This window comes from Chinchilla lanigera, unplaced genomic scaffold (assembly GCF_000276665.1).
Source record: "Chinchilla lanigera isolate Chin_1 unplaced genomic scaffold, ChiLan1.0 scaffold00050, whole genome shotgun sequence".
NCBI lineage: Eukaryota > Metazoa > Chordata > Mammalia > Rodentia > Chinchillidae > Chinchilla > Chinchilla lanigera.
In genome coordinates, this window is record NW_004955451.1 from 17,252,111 (window position 1) to 17,267,120 (window position 15,010).

General features: G+C 64.9%; 2 protein-coding genes across 4 annotated transcripts in view; both read left to right on the forward strand.

The window, feature by feature from the left end:
- Positions 1-4,482: 4,482 nt before the first annotated feature.
- LOC102009341 (chromosome unknown open reading frame, human C17orf53) lies at positions 4,483-12,762 on the forward strand. Of its 3 annotated transcripts, none has more exons than XM_005394519.1 (10): positions 4,483-4,557; positions 5,324-5,473; positions 7,239-8,096; positions 8,980-9,063; positions 9,769-9,912; positions 10,091-10,199; positions 10,286-10,371; positions 10,507-10,632; positions 11,410-11,476; positions 12,295-12,762. In XM_005394519.1, exons 1-10 carry the CDS (start codon positions 4,555-4,557, stop codon positions 12,381-12,383), a joined length of 1,716 nt encoding a protein of 571 aa, XP_005394576.1. In that variant the 5' UTR covers positions 4,483-4,554; the 3' UTR covers positions 12,384-12,762. The 3 variants fall into 3 exon arrangements, with proteins under 3 accessions (XP_005394576.1, XP_005394577.1, XP_013374507.1); XM_005394520.1 differs by having other exon boundaries at positions 10,072-10,199; positions 12,295-12,383; XM_013519053.1 differs by having other exon boundaries at positions 8,980-9,037; positions 12,295-12,383.
- A 1,031-nt stretch (positions 12,763-13,793) lies between these two features.
- Positions 13,794-15,010, forward strand: part of Asb16 (ankyrin repeat and SOCS box containing 16) — a gene marked incomplete in the record, with an annotated part of 7,386 nt that continues 6,169 nt past the window's right edge. Inside the window, 1 exon segment of the mRNA XM_013519058.1 lies at positions 13,794-14,379. Coding sequence (XP_013374512.1) covers positions 14,079-14,379 — 301 coding nt within the window.

A 15,010-nucleotide genomic window follows, 5' to 3' on the forward strand; every position in this document is an offset into this window, starting at 1 on the left:
GAGGGGGGCTCCGAGGGGCGAAGCCTTCGCGAATGGCTGTGCCGTGTTGGGTCCCACGGGGCTAGATACCAGGGCCCCTGACGCTGTGTCTGCTGGGGCCCCCTGGCCTCCCTGCCCACAGTCCCCATGCATTGCTGCTTCTTTGCCGTCCTTCCCTGGGGTGGGCACAATGAGCACTTTTGGGGGGCGGTGCCAGGCGTGGAAGAGGGCTTTGTGCATGCCCCACAGGGCTGTGCCTCCCGTGCCCAGCTGCTGCCCGCTGAGCTGGGTTAGGGTGTAGAGCCTGTGCAGCGTGGAGTGTGGCAGCCCTGCCCCAAGAAGTGAGGCCTGGCCTGGCTCTGCCGCCGTAGCTCTGGGTCCGAGCAGGGCTCTGGGGTGGGGCTGCCCTCCCCTCCTCCTATGCTCCTTTCTGCCCGGACCACACCGTTCCCACCCACTGCACCTGCACCTGGGCCCAGCCTCTCCCAGCTCCTGGGTCACGTGGTGCGAAGGCAGGTGCGAGCCATGGAGGGGCCACCCCAACCCATGCACTGCCCCCCTCTGTACCCAGACCTGGACCTGACCCTCGCCCCGGCCTAGGGCCCCCGGGTTGAGCGACCCCAGCGGGTCCAGCCCAGCCAGCAGCTTTTCAGAGCTTTCCAAACAATCGTATTGAAGAAACCACGCACAGAGCACAAAGTTCACCCAGTTCTAGGCACACAGCTCAGACGTTTTCAGTGAAGTCACCAAGCTGTACAAACCCTACCATGGTCCACTTTCTTTTTTTTGTCTTTTTGAGACAGTCTCACTATGCAGGTCAGGATGGCCTTGAGCTCACTTTGTAGCCCAGGCGGGCCTCAAACTCGAAACAATCCTCCTGCCTCAGCCTCCCGAGCCCTGGGATGACAGGTGTATGCCACCACGCTGGGCAGGGTCCACTTTCAGAACATTTTTATCACTGTAATAAAATAGTCATTTACCGTTAAATCCTGTCACCACCCAACAATAGCTGCTTAAAAACTTAATAGGTTAATTACTTTTTCTCAGTAAAAAGGCATGACTTTTTCTTTTTTTTTCAAAACAGGGTTTTGCTATGTAGCTCAGGCTGGCCTTGAACTCACTATGCAGCCCAGACTGGATCTGAACGTGTGGCGAGCACGTCATCCCAGCACTCCAGAGGCTGAAGCAGGAGGATCACAAGTTCAAGGCCAGCCTGGGCTGCATAATGAGCCGTTGTTTCAAAATAAAAAGAAAAGCGTTTGGGGAGGGGGTGGTGGCTGGGTGGCCTGAAGCAGAGGGCTGAAGACTTCGAAGAGGAGAAAGAAACGCTTCTAAGCCTGGAAGCCCGTGAGAACATCCGTAACTGCGTGAATAGTTTTCAGGTACTTTCTGAGGTGTTGGGGGTCACACCCAAGAGCTCTACCACCGAGCTGGTACCCCCGAGCTGGCCCAGCCTCTCCCCGCTTTGCTGTGGCCCAGGGCCTGAGCCCAGGGCCTTCGCGGGAGCTCCGGCCCCAGCCTTCTTAATTGTATCTTCCATTGTGAGCCGGTCACTGAGTCTGAGGTCCTGTGATCTTCCTGCCTGCGGCTCTCAGATGCTGGCGACGCGCAAGCACCCCCACGCCCAGCTCACCCGTTTCTGCCTTCCATCCCCTGCTAGTGATGTTGGGGTTCCAGTGTTTGTCTGTCTGTCCTGTCTGTTGGTGCTGGGATGAACTTAGCATGTCACACGAGTGCACTGCCTTGCACCGCACCCCGTCCAGGTCATGCTGGGCTTTGGTGCTGAGGGTCCAGCCTGGCCTTGAACCTCTGCACCCCAGCTCCAAGGGCTTTTGTGGGCTTCTGCGCAGGGGGCGACACCACCGACCCTGCTGCCCCCAGCCAGCTGATGCAGGAGGTGAGTGGTGGGTGGAGGAGCAGCCCAGGTCCCAAAGCCTCAGGGAAGGGGTTGGGGGACTTCACGACCCCCTTCACACCGCCCCCCCCCCAGGGGCAATCAGCCTGGGCCTCGGATTTCTCTGGAGCCTGAGATGCTGCCTGCACCCTGCGTCCCGTCGCTTGCCCTCCGGCCTGGAGACCGACTGGGACAGGCTGGGAGCTCCGTGGGTAGGGACTGCGGGCCTGGGTCCTGTCCCCAGAGCCCCCGGGCTCTGCGATGACTCAGCCGCCCGCCCGCCAGGGGAGGGGACCGGGCCAGGCGGAGGCTCTCGAGCCGGGCCCAGCCTGCTGGCGTCAGTGCCTGCCGACATCTGCAGTGCGTGGGGCCGGCGTCCTCATCCCGGGGCTGGTGACGTGCGGCCGGCCGAGCCTCATGAATGATTCACCTTGGTCGTCACCACGGGGCTGACTCAGGGCTCCGCTGGAGGGGGCGGGGCAGCCACGTGCGCCACCCACACAGCGCGCACGCGGCGTCCTGCGCTCGCATGCCCTCGCACACGGGAGCGGGGCCGGCCGGCTGGACGCGGACAGAGCCAGGTGGGCAGCCAGGCTGCCCGCGCCTGTGGCCCTGCCCGGCCGCCGCGCTCGTGAGAATCAAGGACAATGAAGCCTCTGCTCCTTTGGGTCGGCTGCGAGAGGCCGGGCCACCACGCGCCTGGCATGACCAGAAATGTTTCCATCACCCCGGAAACCGGGAGGAAGAGGTGGACCTCTGGACCCAGAGGAAGCAGCGGGCCCGGCGCTCTCGCGTCCCTACACCCCGGCGGGGGGAGACCCCTCGATAATAACTGCAGGTGTTCGGGACCTGAGCCCAGGTCATCCAGACTCACGCTAGCCTGCCTGGTGGAGGCATTCAGTCATTCAACAAACGTCAACTGTGTCTTCTGCAAGCCAGCGCTGGCTCCCAAGGAGAGAAGCCACAGTCTTGCTGGAATGAGCGTGACGTCCCTGGGGAGGCGCGAGGGACCTGGAGACCACGGGGCCATGGCAGCCCCGAGGTGTAGGGAAGTGGCACCAAGGCGGGGAGCTGGGGAGGGAGGCCAGGTCTGGGGGCAGTCAGGGAAGGCTTCCTGGAGCAGGCAGCAAGGGACCAGGGGCTTGGGGAAGAGGGCGGACAGAGAGGGGAGGCAGCGGTGCCGGAGGGACATAGTTGGGAGACAAGGCACTGCAGGAGGCATCTGCCAGCACACCAAAGACCTGGTAGTTTGGGGTCACCCTCTAGGGACGGCGGGGGGGCGTTGTGGGTGATGTGGGCCCTTGTGTATGCTGGGAAGGAGAACTGGGATGGGAGCCACACAGGTGGGGCTGTAGTAGTTCATACAGAAGCCCATGAGATGGAGCTGGGGATTTAGCTCAGCGGCACAGCGCCTGCCTGGCAAGCACAAGGTTGTGAGTTCGATTCCTGGTACTGGAAAAAAACAGAAAACTAGCACAGCATGTTTTTAAAAAATAAATAAATTAAAAAAAAAAAAAAAGAAGCCCATGAGGTCTGAATATGGGTGTGAGGCGAGAGGAGGTGGGGTGTGGGGAGGGGTTTCCCAAACTGCACAAGCGGGCTGCTCCCAGCACCGCTAGGGGCCTTGTGTCCCCTGCGCCTCAGTCCGGAGCACAGCTCCCTGGAGCCCAGTCTTAGCACAGCCTGGAGCTAGGCTTGCTGAAGCTGAGGTCGCACCCGCTGGTTGCCGCCCCGCCCGCCCACCTCCGTGCGCAGGTGCGGGTGGCCGCAGGTGCTGGGGAGGCGCGAGACCCACCCTTCGGAGCCTGCTCGGGGCTGGCCCTGGAGTCTGGCAGGGTTTCCTGACCAGCCGCGGGAGCCTGCTTTGCGCACTCTGAGGGAGGGGCAGGGTGCAGGCCGAGCACCTGGGGACCGGGGCTGCACGGCCCGGCCGTGAGGGTGCAGGAAGGGGAAGACACTGGATTTGGGGACGTCAGTGTGGACCTCAGCCCGCCCATCACGAGGTCTTCCGTGGAGACCTCAGCCCCTCTGCTGATGGCCCAGCTGGGGCCGGGGTGCGGTCCAGTGCGGAGCGTCGTCGTCGCGTGTGCGCGAGGCCCTGGGCTCTGACCCAGCACTACACAACGAAAGCTAACTGCACACACTAGGCACGCCTGTAATCGCGGCGGCACTCGGGAGGCTGAGGCAGGAGGTTCATTGCGAGTTCGAGGCCAGCCTGGGCTACAAAGTGAGCTCAAGGTCAGCCTTGAGCACAGCGAGACCCTCTCTCAAAAAGAAAAAAAAAAAAAAAAAAGACGTGCTGAGCCAGACCGGCGCTGCGGGGTGCTCGGGTGTGGCGGCCCTGAGGGTTGGGGCCGCCCGGTCTCCGGGAGATCTCGCCTGCGAGGCTAGCGAGAGCCGCAGGATCAGCGGGCAGGGTGGGGACTGCGACAGCCGCCTGGTCCCGAGGCGGAGCGGGCTCTGCTTCCAGCGACCGGGCCCGCGTCGGGCGGGCGCCTGGGGTCTGTTGGGCTGCACTCGAGCGAACGCTGGAGGGCGACCGAGCGCGCACGCGCCTCCCCTTTAAGCCAGACCGGAAGTCGGAGGGCGACAAAGCGGCCTGCGCCTTTAAGGGGCGGAGCCTCCGGCGGCGGCGACTTCGAACCCGCGCGGCTAGCGAGGTGGACCGGGCCCGCGTCTCCATGGTAACGCGCGCCCCGCTGGAGGGGCGGGGGGCCAGGACCGACACCTCGGAGCGCCCTCCCCGCCCGCCGGCCTCAGTTTCCTCGCCGGTCCTGGCTCGCCCCGGAACGGCGGCAGGCGGCCTGGACGGGGCGGCGGCCCGGGTTTGGGGTCGGGGCTTGGGGGAGGGACGCCTGCCCGCGGGAGGCCGAGGCAGGAGGGTCGCCGCGAGGTCCAGGCTTCCTAGGCTAGGTAGCCAGACCCTGTCTCAAAAAACCGAAACAAGAAAAAGACTTGTATACCTTCAAGATGAAACGTGCCAAAAGAGAGAAACGTCAAAGTAGCAACAGCAGAAGAAAGCGCCACAAAACCCCCAAACGAGTGGTTGCGACTGTGTAAAGATGCCTGTGTGACGGTTTCATGCCTGAAAGGTCAAATTCTGTAGTAAAAACAAGGTCTGGCTATGTAGTCCGGGATGGCCTGGAGCTCACCGTGCGCCCAGGCTATGTGTGGGGATCCTCCTGCCTCTTCCTCCCGGTGCTGGGATTAAGGCGGTTGGCGCGCTCAAGGTCGTGAGTTCAATTCCCGGTACCGGAAAAAAACCAAAAAAAAAAAAAAGCGGTTGGCGCCAGGCCTGGCTGTTCTTTCTCTTTTTAAACCTTTTCTTTCTGTCTGGGTCTCCTGTTACCTGTAAAGTGGTTAAAGTGGTGCTTAAATTAAAAATCTGGATAAAATCAGAAAGACTTTCAAGTCTTTTACGGGATCTGTCTCCGCCCTGCCCCTCCTCAGCACCAGCACCGCCCAGAGCCTGCTGGCCCCAGGCTGGAGAGCGGGCCTGGCGCCCCCTGCGGCCGAGACTCGTCAGCCCCACCCGCTGTTCCCTCGGAGGCGTGCGGCCCCTGGACCCTGTTCTCTGTGGACGAGGATTTCGAGGACGAGGTGAGGGGACGCTGGGGGCTGGCCGGGGCTGAGGTGTCAGGGCAGAGCCAGGCTGGGCCCTGGGGTGCGCCTGCCCAGCCTCTGCTGGTTGGTGTGGATCCTTCCTCTCTCTGAGCAGCTGGGGAAGGCTCAGAACCTTAAAGTAAGCCTCCTCTCAAGAGCAGTGCATGGCACAGGCTGCTGAGCCGCGCCAGACACGGCCCAGTCCTGAGCTGTGAGGCGCCTGTCACACGTCACGTGGCAAGGGCCCTGTCCTGGGCTGAGCCGGGCAGTGATTGCATTTGCTGACCTGAGAGACCAGGACAGCCTGGGCAGCACGTTCCTGGGTGGCCCACAGCCTGCGGCGTGGGGTCATGGCCCACGCTCAGCCTTCCCCTGTGTCTTCCACTCGAGGAGGGATGTTCACGGCCGCCTGCCAGTTTTATCAGAATTCCTGAACCCAGGCATGGTGATGCACGCCTGTCATCCCAGCACTGGGGAGGCTGAGGCAGGAGGACCCCAGTGAGATCAAGGCCAGCCTGAACTACACAGTGACACTCAGAAAACAAACAGAAAAGGATTTCTGGGCTGGCAGGGGTGTTCCCAAGGGGCACTGACCAGGCTGAGGAGCCAGAGTGCGTGCCGGATTGTCTGACCTTCTGGCTGTTTCTGCACCGTGGGGAGGTGGCCGTATCCCCTCTGCCTCCCCTGGGACTCGGAGGGCTGGGGCGGGAGGCAGTGGGTGGCCGGAGTGAGGGGGACAGGCCCTGGTTCTGTGAGGTCACCATGTGGGGCTGCTGCGCGTCACCGCTCGTGGGAATGGAGATGGTGCCCGCTGGGGCCGCAGCAGGACGAGGCGGGATGGGCAACCCCTGTGCAGAGTGGCCTCTTTCTGCTGTCATGCAGGGCTGCTGTCCATTTCCACAAAGATTTTTTTTGAGATGGTCTGGCTATTGTGGCCGAGCCTGGGCTCAAACTCACAGTGATCCTCCTGCCTCAGCCTCCCAAGTGCTACAAAGACAGGGCATTCCCAAGTCCAGCTTGATCTTCAAGGTTCTGTTCTGCGGTCGTGGCCAGCTGGCCCTGCCCCTCCCGAGGCCTGGACACACGTCCTCCAGGGGCTCTCGAGAGGTGGCCCTTGACCTCCTTCATGGGGTTCACTTCTTCTGCAGCCCTGCTCCTCAAGAGTACTGAACCCGTGCAGCAGGATGGCTCCCTCCCGAAGGCACAGGCAGCAGGGCCAGTGTCACCTTGTCTCCCCAACCACGCCTGATGCAGCTCAGAGAGCTACGTTTCACTTTAGGGTTTCCCAGGCTTTTGGCACATCGCTGGTGGGGTCTACGGAAGGGCGTCGGCATGAGGTGGGGTGCGGCCTCGGTGACCCGTGGACACCTTGGTATCCCCGGACCTTTGCTCTTCCAGCTCCCACTGAAGGAGAAGCTACTGGTGCCTTGGCCTTAGGGTGTTTCTGATAGAGTGGGTGTGGTGTCACACCCCTGTGATCTCAGCACTCAAGGCTGAGGCAGGAAGATCCGCTCTGAGTTCCAGGCCAGGCAGGGCTATGTAGTGAGACCCTGCCTCAAAAATTAAAAAAACAACAAAAAAAACCCCAGAAAACTTAGAGCATTTCTAATGGGACCTGGTGGAGAGTCAGGCTCAGAGGTGGGAGGCCGAGTCGGGCTGCATGCCTGCCCCTTGCTGGCCTGCACCTGTGGGCACACCCAAGTGGTGGGCCGGGGTCACTACACCAGTTTCCGGACTCAGAGGCCACCCCTCTCTCTCTCAGGACTTCTTGTCTGCCGTGGAGGATGCCGAGAATCAGCTTGCTGGGGCACCGCCTGGGCCGGCAGGGCACCTGCAACCTGTGTCCCCCAGCCTGCAGGCACCGAGCCCAAGCCCACCAGCCCTGCACCCCTCGGCTGCTTTGGCGGCACAATGCCCACCCGCCTTGAGACTTTGCCCTGCTGCCCCCGACGTGCCCCGTGCCATCAGGGACCCCCCAAGGCCGCACCTAACTTCCAGCAACTGGATGGGCAGCCAGAGGACAGAGGGGACCTGGGGGGCGCTGGCCAAGGATGATCTGGATGAGGTCCTGGCCAGCCTGGAGCTGGGCCTGGGGGCTGGTGCCAGGGGCCCCGCCCCAGCTAAAAGGGCCCGGGTCTTGGACCTGAGTGAGCTGACCTCGCGCCCTGTGGCTGCCCTACCCCTCCAGGATCCCCCAGCGCCCACTGGGCCCCAAAGGACACCACGGCCACTCCTGAGACCTGGTGCCACCTGGGCAGGTGCCACCCCACCAGGGCAGCTTCCCCGGCCACTTGGCACCTCCTCGGGGGGCCCCTGCCACGGCAGCCCCCTGCCCCCTCCCCTCGCGTGTGCAGGCAGTAAACCTCGCCCTGCTGGACTCCAGGCTCCCGGCGCCTGTGCCCCTGCCACCCCTGGGACTGGCCGGGCAGCCTCTCCTCGGCTGCCCCCGGCACCCAGGGCCCCTGCAGCCTCGCCTGTCGGCACCCCAAGAGGGCCGCACTTCTCCCTGCAGACGCCCGTCGTCACCAACCACCTGCTGCAGCTGGTCACCGCCGCCACCCGCACCCCGGCCTACACCCGCACACGCCGCTTCCCCGGCCCGGCCGGGCTCCTGCCACAGGTAAGGCGGCTCGGGGTGACAGGGCCTTCCAGGGCCAGGACAGGCAGGGCAGGCTCTGGAGCTGTGGAAGAAGCCCAGAAACTCCCAGCCCCACAGTCCTTCGGGGTCAGCTCAACCCCAGCCCTGTAAGACGGAGGGAGGAAGGGCGGAAGGAAATTAGCTTAAAACCTGGGCAGGCAGTGGGCGTGAAGACCCTGAGCAGCGCCTGGCACCTGCGTGTCAAGGGCGCCTCATTCCCGCCTGCTGAGGGGTTGACGGCCCCGGCCCGGAGCCAGCACAGCCAGAGCAGGTGCGAGCCAGGGTTGGCACAGGGCGCCGCATGAGCAGGGCTGGCCCAGGCCACTCTGCCCGGACCCCGGGCGGGTGAGGGGGTGCGCTGCCCGGGAGGACAGAGAGCACAGCATGGAGGGTTGGGCTCCAGCAGAGGACGCTGGGCCGTGGCAGTGGGGGCTTTCACCTTGGCTTTTCCTTATTTTTGGCAGTCGTGGGGACGGAGCCCAGGGCCTTTCCACTGAGCTACGGCCCCGGACCCTTCGTACTTTTTATTTTGAGACTGGGTCTCACGGAATGGCTCAGTTTCCCCATGTGCTTTGAACTTTCGATCCTCCTGCCTCAGCCTCCGGAGAGCTGGGGTGACAGGCGTGCGCCATGTGCCCGGCTCCTTCTGCCTTCTGAAGGGCACCTCAGCTGAGCTGTGGTGCTGCCTGCCCCGCCCCAGCCCGCACAGGTGTCCGTTGCTGAGCCAGTGTGGCCCTCAGCCGGGCACGGGCCTCTGCTGGGTGCTGCTGTGCAGCCCGGCTCCCGCACGTCCTCCGATGTCCCCCGATCCCAAGCTGCCGGGTGCCCTGGTCTCTGGACTTTCCTGAGCGCCCCCTCCCCACAGCATGGCGGAAAGAACCCAGAAGAGATCGTGGTTTCCACGCCGCAGACTCCGGCCCACGGCGCGCTGGCCAAGCTCCGCGTGGAGGTGACTTGGTGTCCAGGGCAGCCCTGGGCGATGGCATTCTGGACCTTCCGAGAGCTGGGACCACTATGACACTGCTAGGCCTGTGCCACTGGGTGCCCGGGGGCAGCGGTGTTAGTGCCAGCCAAGCAGGAAATGGGCACAGGTGTGGCTGCTCTTGCAGGAGGAGGGCAGTGTGCACTAGGAGATCTCAGACAAGGTGTGGTGATCCACACCTGTGATCCCAGCACTCAGGAGGCTGAGGCAGGAGGATCGCAAGGAGTTCGAGGCCAGCCTGGGCTACATAGTGAGTTCAAGGCCAGCCTGGACTACACAGCAAGACCCTGCCTCAAACACAAAGGATTGAGATGCTATCCGAGACCCTTCCTGTTGGCTTCCTGGGACGGAAGGCTGTCCTCACCCCGGCTCAGCGGGGCCCTGTGGGGGGGGCAGCACAGATTCCCTCCTCTGCTCGCGGTCATCAGCCAGTGGTCAGAGCTACAGTGGATGGGACCCATGAGTGTATTGGGGCACCGGCCCAAGGGGCGGGAGAGTGCAGGTGGGTCGGGCGCAGCACCACTGCTGCTGCCACAGCGGGGAAGGGGCTGTGGCCACAGGCCCGCCCAGCGTCCCCAGCCCCGAGGCCACTGCGCTCCTGGACACACCCTCCTCTGCCCTCCGCCCGGCCCAGGGACAGCCAGTCACGCTGTCCCTTCCACTTGGGGCCAGGCCACCGTCACCAGCTCCCAGGCCCTGGCGGAGGAGGACTTTGGGCGTGGGCCCTGGCTGGCCATGAAGGCGGCCCTGGGCCTGGACGAGGGCGACCCCGCCTGCTTCCTGCACACGTGCAGCGTGGCCATGGTGCTGCGGAAGGTGAGTCCCCGCATGCCCTGCCCCACTGGTCCAGGGGGCAGCCCAAGTCCACGGGCCATGCCATGCCTGGGCCTCGGCCTCCGTGCCAGGGTGCCAGACTCCCTGTCGCTAAGGAGGCAGCGGCGGGCGCCTGGCACTGTCCCTGCTCCGGGCCCACAGTGGCAGTCGTGCCCTACAGGCAGCCCTGAAGCAGCTCCCCGGGAACAAGGTGCCCACCATGGCCGTGCTGGTCAAGTCCCTGACGCGCAGCACCGTGGACGCCAGCGTGGTGCTCAGAGACCCCACGGGTGAGGCCCCCACGCCGGTGAAGCCGCGGCGCAGCCGCCCCTGCGCAGCACCCACGGCCGGGGCTGACGGGCGCGTGATGTTGCAGGGGAGATGCAGGGCACGGTGCACCGGGCGCTGCTGGAGGCGCGGCGGGGCGCGCTGAGGCCAGGCGCTGTGCTGCTGCTGCGGCAGGCACGCCCCCGCGGCCGCCCCACCTGTGCCGCAGCGAGCCTCAGGGCTCCCAGAACCCTGGCAGGGGGCGGGGCGGGGCACGACACAGGCTGGTCCCCCGTCACCCTGCAGACGCTGCTCTGTGCCCGCCTGCAGGTCGGGGTGTTCTCCCCGTCCCCCCGGAACCACTACCTCAACGTGACACCCAGCAACTTGGTCCACGTCTACAGCCCGGACTCCGGGGGCCAGGGCCTCCTCGGCCCCCCGCAGCCCGTCCCCCAGGTGAGGGGCGGAGGGCCTCGCCCGTCCTGTCCTGGTGCCCAGCCGCAGGAGGGCACAGCCCAGGCCTTGAGAGTGACCGAGGGGAGGGAGGCGAGGTGGCAGAGGGTGACCCGGATCAGGCGCGCCCTGGGTGGCAGTGCGGGGACACGGGGGCCCTCGCCTCTGCTGGCAGGAAGGGGACCTGGCCCTGGGAGGCGGGGACATCCGGGCTGTGCCCCTGCTCTGCCTGGCAGAGGGTCTCGTCCCGCTCTGCTGTGACGCGGGCTGAGCCCACCCCCTGCTGCTGCCGTGTTGTCCACAGGGTGAGCGTGTCTGACCTGGTGACGGGGACGGCACTAAGCTGCCCGTACACCTCGTCCTCCAACCACTCAGTCCAGGAAGGATCTTTTTTCTTTTTTTTCTTTTTGAGACAGGGTCTCCCTATGCAGTTCACACTGGCTTTGAGCTCACTTTGTAGCTCAGGCTGGTCTTGAACTTGCAACGATCCTCCTGCCTCAGCCTCCTGAGTGCTGGGATCACAGGCGTGTGCCACTGCACCTGGCTCTCTCTCTTCTTTTTTGGGAGGCGGTTGGCACTGTGGGCTGAAGCCAGGGCTTTCACACTGAGCTGCATCCCCAGCCCTCTTTATATCCTTTTGTTCTGATGAGAGTCTCGCTAAGTCTCGCCACCCTGGCCGGGGGCGCTCCGAGGCGACCAGCGCAGGACTGGCCGTTCTGACCTGGCTTGGCCACCCCTCTCCTGTCCTGTTCCTCTCGGTACCCAGTCCTTTGTCCCCAGGGCCCAGGAAGTCCCCGGGGAAGACGCCAGGCAGATGTGGCCCCTGAGGAGGAAGGTCCGGATGCTGGTGAGGACCCGAGGGGGGCCCGTCCCACTGGCTGCCGGCCCTTCCAAGCGTCACCCACACGGCACAGTCCCGATCCTTTCTTCCTCCTGGTACTGGCAGCGGCACCCAGAGCCTTGGCCCCACACTGTGTCCCAGCTTTGAGGTAGATCCTGCCGGGTCATCCAGGCTGGGCTCAGCTTTGCTGTCCTGCCTCAGCCTCCTGAGTGCCAGATGATAGGCGAGTGCCCACACAGCCTCTCCCCAGGCCAGCTCTTCCGCCTGGCAGCTGCTGCTGGACCCTGACCCGGAGCTCAGCCCCGAGGTGCAGCTTAGACAGTGGCAGACTCTGGGGCTCCCTGATCCCCCGGGAAGTGGGGCTCCTCAGGGAGTGGAGGAAGCTGTGGCCTCGGGGGGAGCCTGAGCACGCGCACCCCGCCTTGGGGGAGATGCTGTTGGAAGCTGTGTGCCTCCCCCAGGCCACGAGGGTCGGCACTGCCGCTCCTTGGTTTCTGGTTGGAGAGCAGCTCTCGCTGTGCAGCCCAGGCGGCCTCGGGGTTGCGGCAACCCTCCTGCCTCAGCTCCCACCTTCAGTGCTGCTGTTGACTACGGGTCCTTTTTGGGTGCCGTTGTCCCTGCCACCAGCTGACCCTGGATACTTCTGATGGCTTCCGGTCTCCCCAGGGGCCCTGTGTCCCCCACTGGGCCTGTGGCTCTGAGTGGAAGGACAAGGAGGTCCCCTTGCTCCTGGGAGAGGCGGGAGCGAGGCAGCCCGGGTCAGTCATGGAGCCACAGCCCTGTGCCACCGGCTGCTGTAGTGCTGCCCCTCCCTGTCCCCACAGACGACCTGGACGGGCTCCTGAGCGAGCTGCCCGAGGACTTGTTCAGTGGCGGCGGCGGCTCGGGCCAGGCTGACGCAGGGCTACCGTGAGCAGCAGCCTGTGCCCAAGCCTGAGCGGCACCGGCGAGGCCCAGCCAGAGGCGGCAGCCAGCGGCCGGGATGGGGTCCCCTGCACCCCGGCTCCACACCCATCTTCTTGGAGCCTGCACGGGGGCCTCAGCTTCCTGGCACTGGCGTCCCAGCCTTGGCCGAGCCTGGCCCTGCCCTGTCCTTGCCCTGGCACCGCCCTCACCTACCTGCGGGACGGTGCCACCCCCAGCCTCCTTCCCCAGGGACACGAGAGGCTGGGGCCTGTGTCCTTGTCCCTTCCTTCCCGGGCCTGCAGCACAGAGGGTGACCCAGGCCACAGCCTGCCCAGGTCCAGTCCTGGAATAAAGCTCTGTGTGTCCTCAGCAGGCACAGCACAGCGCCCGCTGTCTCTGTCGCTTGTTTCGAGGGTTCAGGAACAGCATTGCCATCAGGGTCACACGGGGCCTGGTGCTGCACACCCAGCTCGCACCCCAGGCCTGACACCCGCAGCACACTCGTCGCTGTCCCCCGGGCAGTGCCGTGGGCCGAGTACCAGGACCAGGGCAACATGACCTTCACGTTCCCTCGGCAGGGCAGGACCTGCCTGGCAGGGCTCGGGGAAGGTGCAGGCAGGGTGTCCTGCCCCCGGCCGGGTGCCCAGGCTCTCTCCGGCCCTGCTGCCCGCTGAGAAGAAGCCCGCCTGCCCAGGACTCCGAGAGGTCTCCCTCTGCCCGCCCCGCTGGCATCAGTGTGGACCAGGGGTGTGCTTTTGACCTCGGGCTGTGACCCGTGTTCCTTCACTGGTGACTCGGCGGTGCTGGGCAGCCACAAGCATGGGGTGTGGACGCCCGAGCATTCAGTCACCAGCCTGGCTTGCTCCCCTGCGCCTGGGCAAGTGGAGGCAGTGGGCAGCTCCTGGGGTGGCTCACAGCCACCCTGCCTCAGCTTCCCCGCAGCTGCCGTGGGCACGGCTTGGTCGCCCTCTCCCTGCAGACGCTGACCCTAGGCCTGCCCCGTAGCTGCCCGCAGGCCTTGTGCTCAGTCTGCCACCTGCTGTCCCCCAGAGCCCACCTGGCAGGAGGGCAGGGCTGGCAGAACCTGGCAGCTGCTGCCTGCAGGTGGCAGATGAATGTTTGCCTGGCAGGGACCCTGGGGTTGCTGAGGGACATCTGTCCCCAGCAGCTGACCTCTGAGGTGGACCTGGGGACGTGCATCTGCAATCCCAAGTCCTGGGGACGGCGAGCCTGGGAGGTGGCAGAGGTGGCCAGGCAGGAGGCCACGATGGGGGTCGCGGCCTCTTGTGCTGGGCAGCGCTGGGCAGGGTCCTTTGCGGCTGGTGCAGGGCTGGGGCCCTGGGCCTGGCCTGAGGACACGGACGGTGACCTTAGCAGCCTGAAGCTCTTGGCCTGGAGGCGGAGACGAGGGCCCAGCTCAGGCGGGTGCTGGGTCATGCACGCTGTGCTGCCCTCCTGTGCGGCCCCAGGTGAAGATGGGACTGTCGCCTCAGTGTGCGCCAACACCTCCCCTGTCCCCCACGTGCGGGTCGCAGGGCCAGCTCCCTGTGCGGCCTCCTCCCTGCCGGGTCACAGCCCCGCCGCGCTGCCTACCCAGCAGCCGGGCTATTTATAGCTTCAGCTGCTCTGTGGCTCCTGGGAGGGCCCGGGCGGCTCCAGGCCGGGCTGGTGGGCGCAGGACAGCTCACCCCGCACCGGGGCCATGGCTGGGCAGAGCTTCCCCTTCACGACCTCCGCCCTGCGCAGCCTCCGCCTGCAGCGTGAGTGGCTGGAGTGGGAGGACCGGCGGCGAGCGGTGGCCCGACGCTGCCGTAGCCACAGGGACCCTGCCGAGGCCCGGGTGCAGCTCGCCAAGCCCCACCGCCGCTGCCGCGACCCCGCCGTGCACAGCGCCCTGTTCGCGGGCGACCTGCAGCAGGTGCAGGCGCTGTTCCAGGATGAGGAGGCCGCCAACATGATCGTAGAGACCGTGAGCAATCAGCTGGCCTGGTCGGCAGAGCAGGGTAGGCACCAGCCGGGCGGGGAAGCGGGCAGCTCGGGCCGTGCTGCACCCTGGGCGGCGCCACCCTGCCCACCGCCTGCTCCTCTGCAGACTAGCGGGGGACTGGCGTCTTCCTGGAACCAGCTCCCTTCCGGCAGCTGGGGTGACCCCTGGGCCCTGTGCCTGGCAAGTGGTCGTGCTATGGCTCATCTCCGCCAACCCAACCCTTTCTGCTGCTTACTTATTTTGTAGCATGGGGGTGAACCCAGAGCCTCCTACGCAGGCGCAAGTGCTCTAAGGCCCAGCTGCAGCCCCGGCTGTTTTATTTTTTGAGACAGGATCTCATTAAGTTGCACAGGCTGTCCTTCAACCTTTGATTCTCCTGCCTCAGCTTCCCAAGTAGCTGGGATGACTGGCCTGTGTCATCATGCCAGGAAAGTAATCCCCGGCCCCACTGGCCCTTCACACTGAACCGTATCCCCAGCCCTTTTTCAGTTTTCACTTTTTTTTTTTTTTGTCTTTTTGAGACAGGGTCTCACTATGCAGCTCAGGCTGACCTTGAGCTCACTTTGTAGCCCAGGCTGGTCTTGAACTCACAATGATCCTCCTGCCTCAGCCTCCCGGGTGCTGGGATTACAGGCGTGTGCCACCAC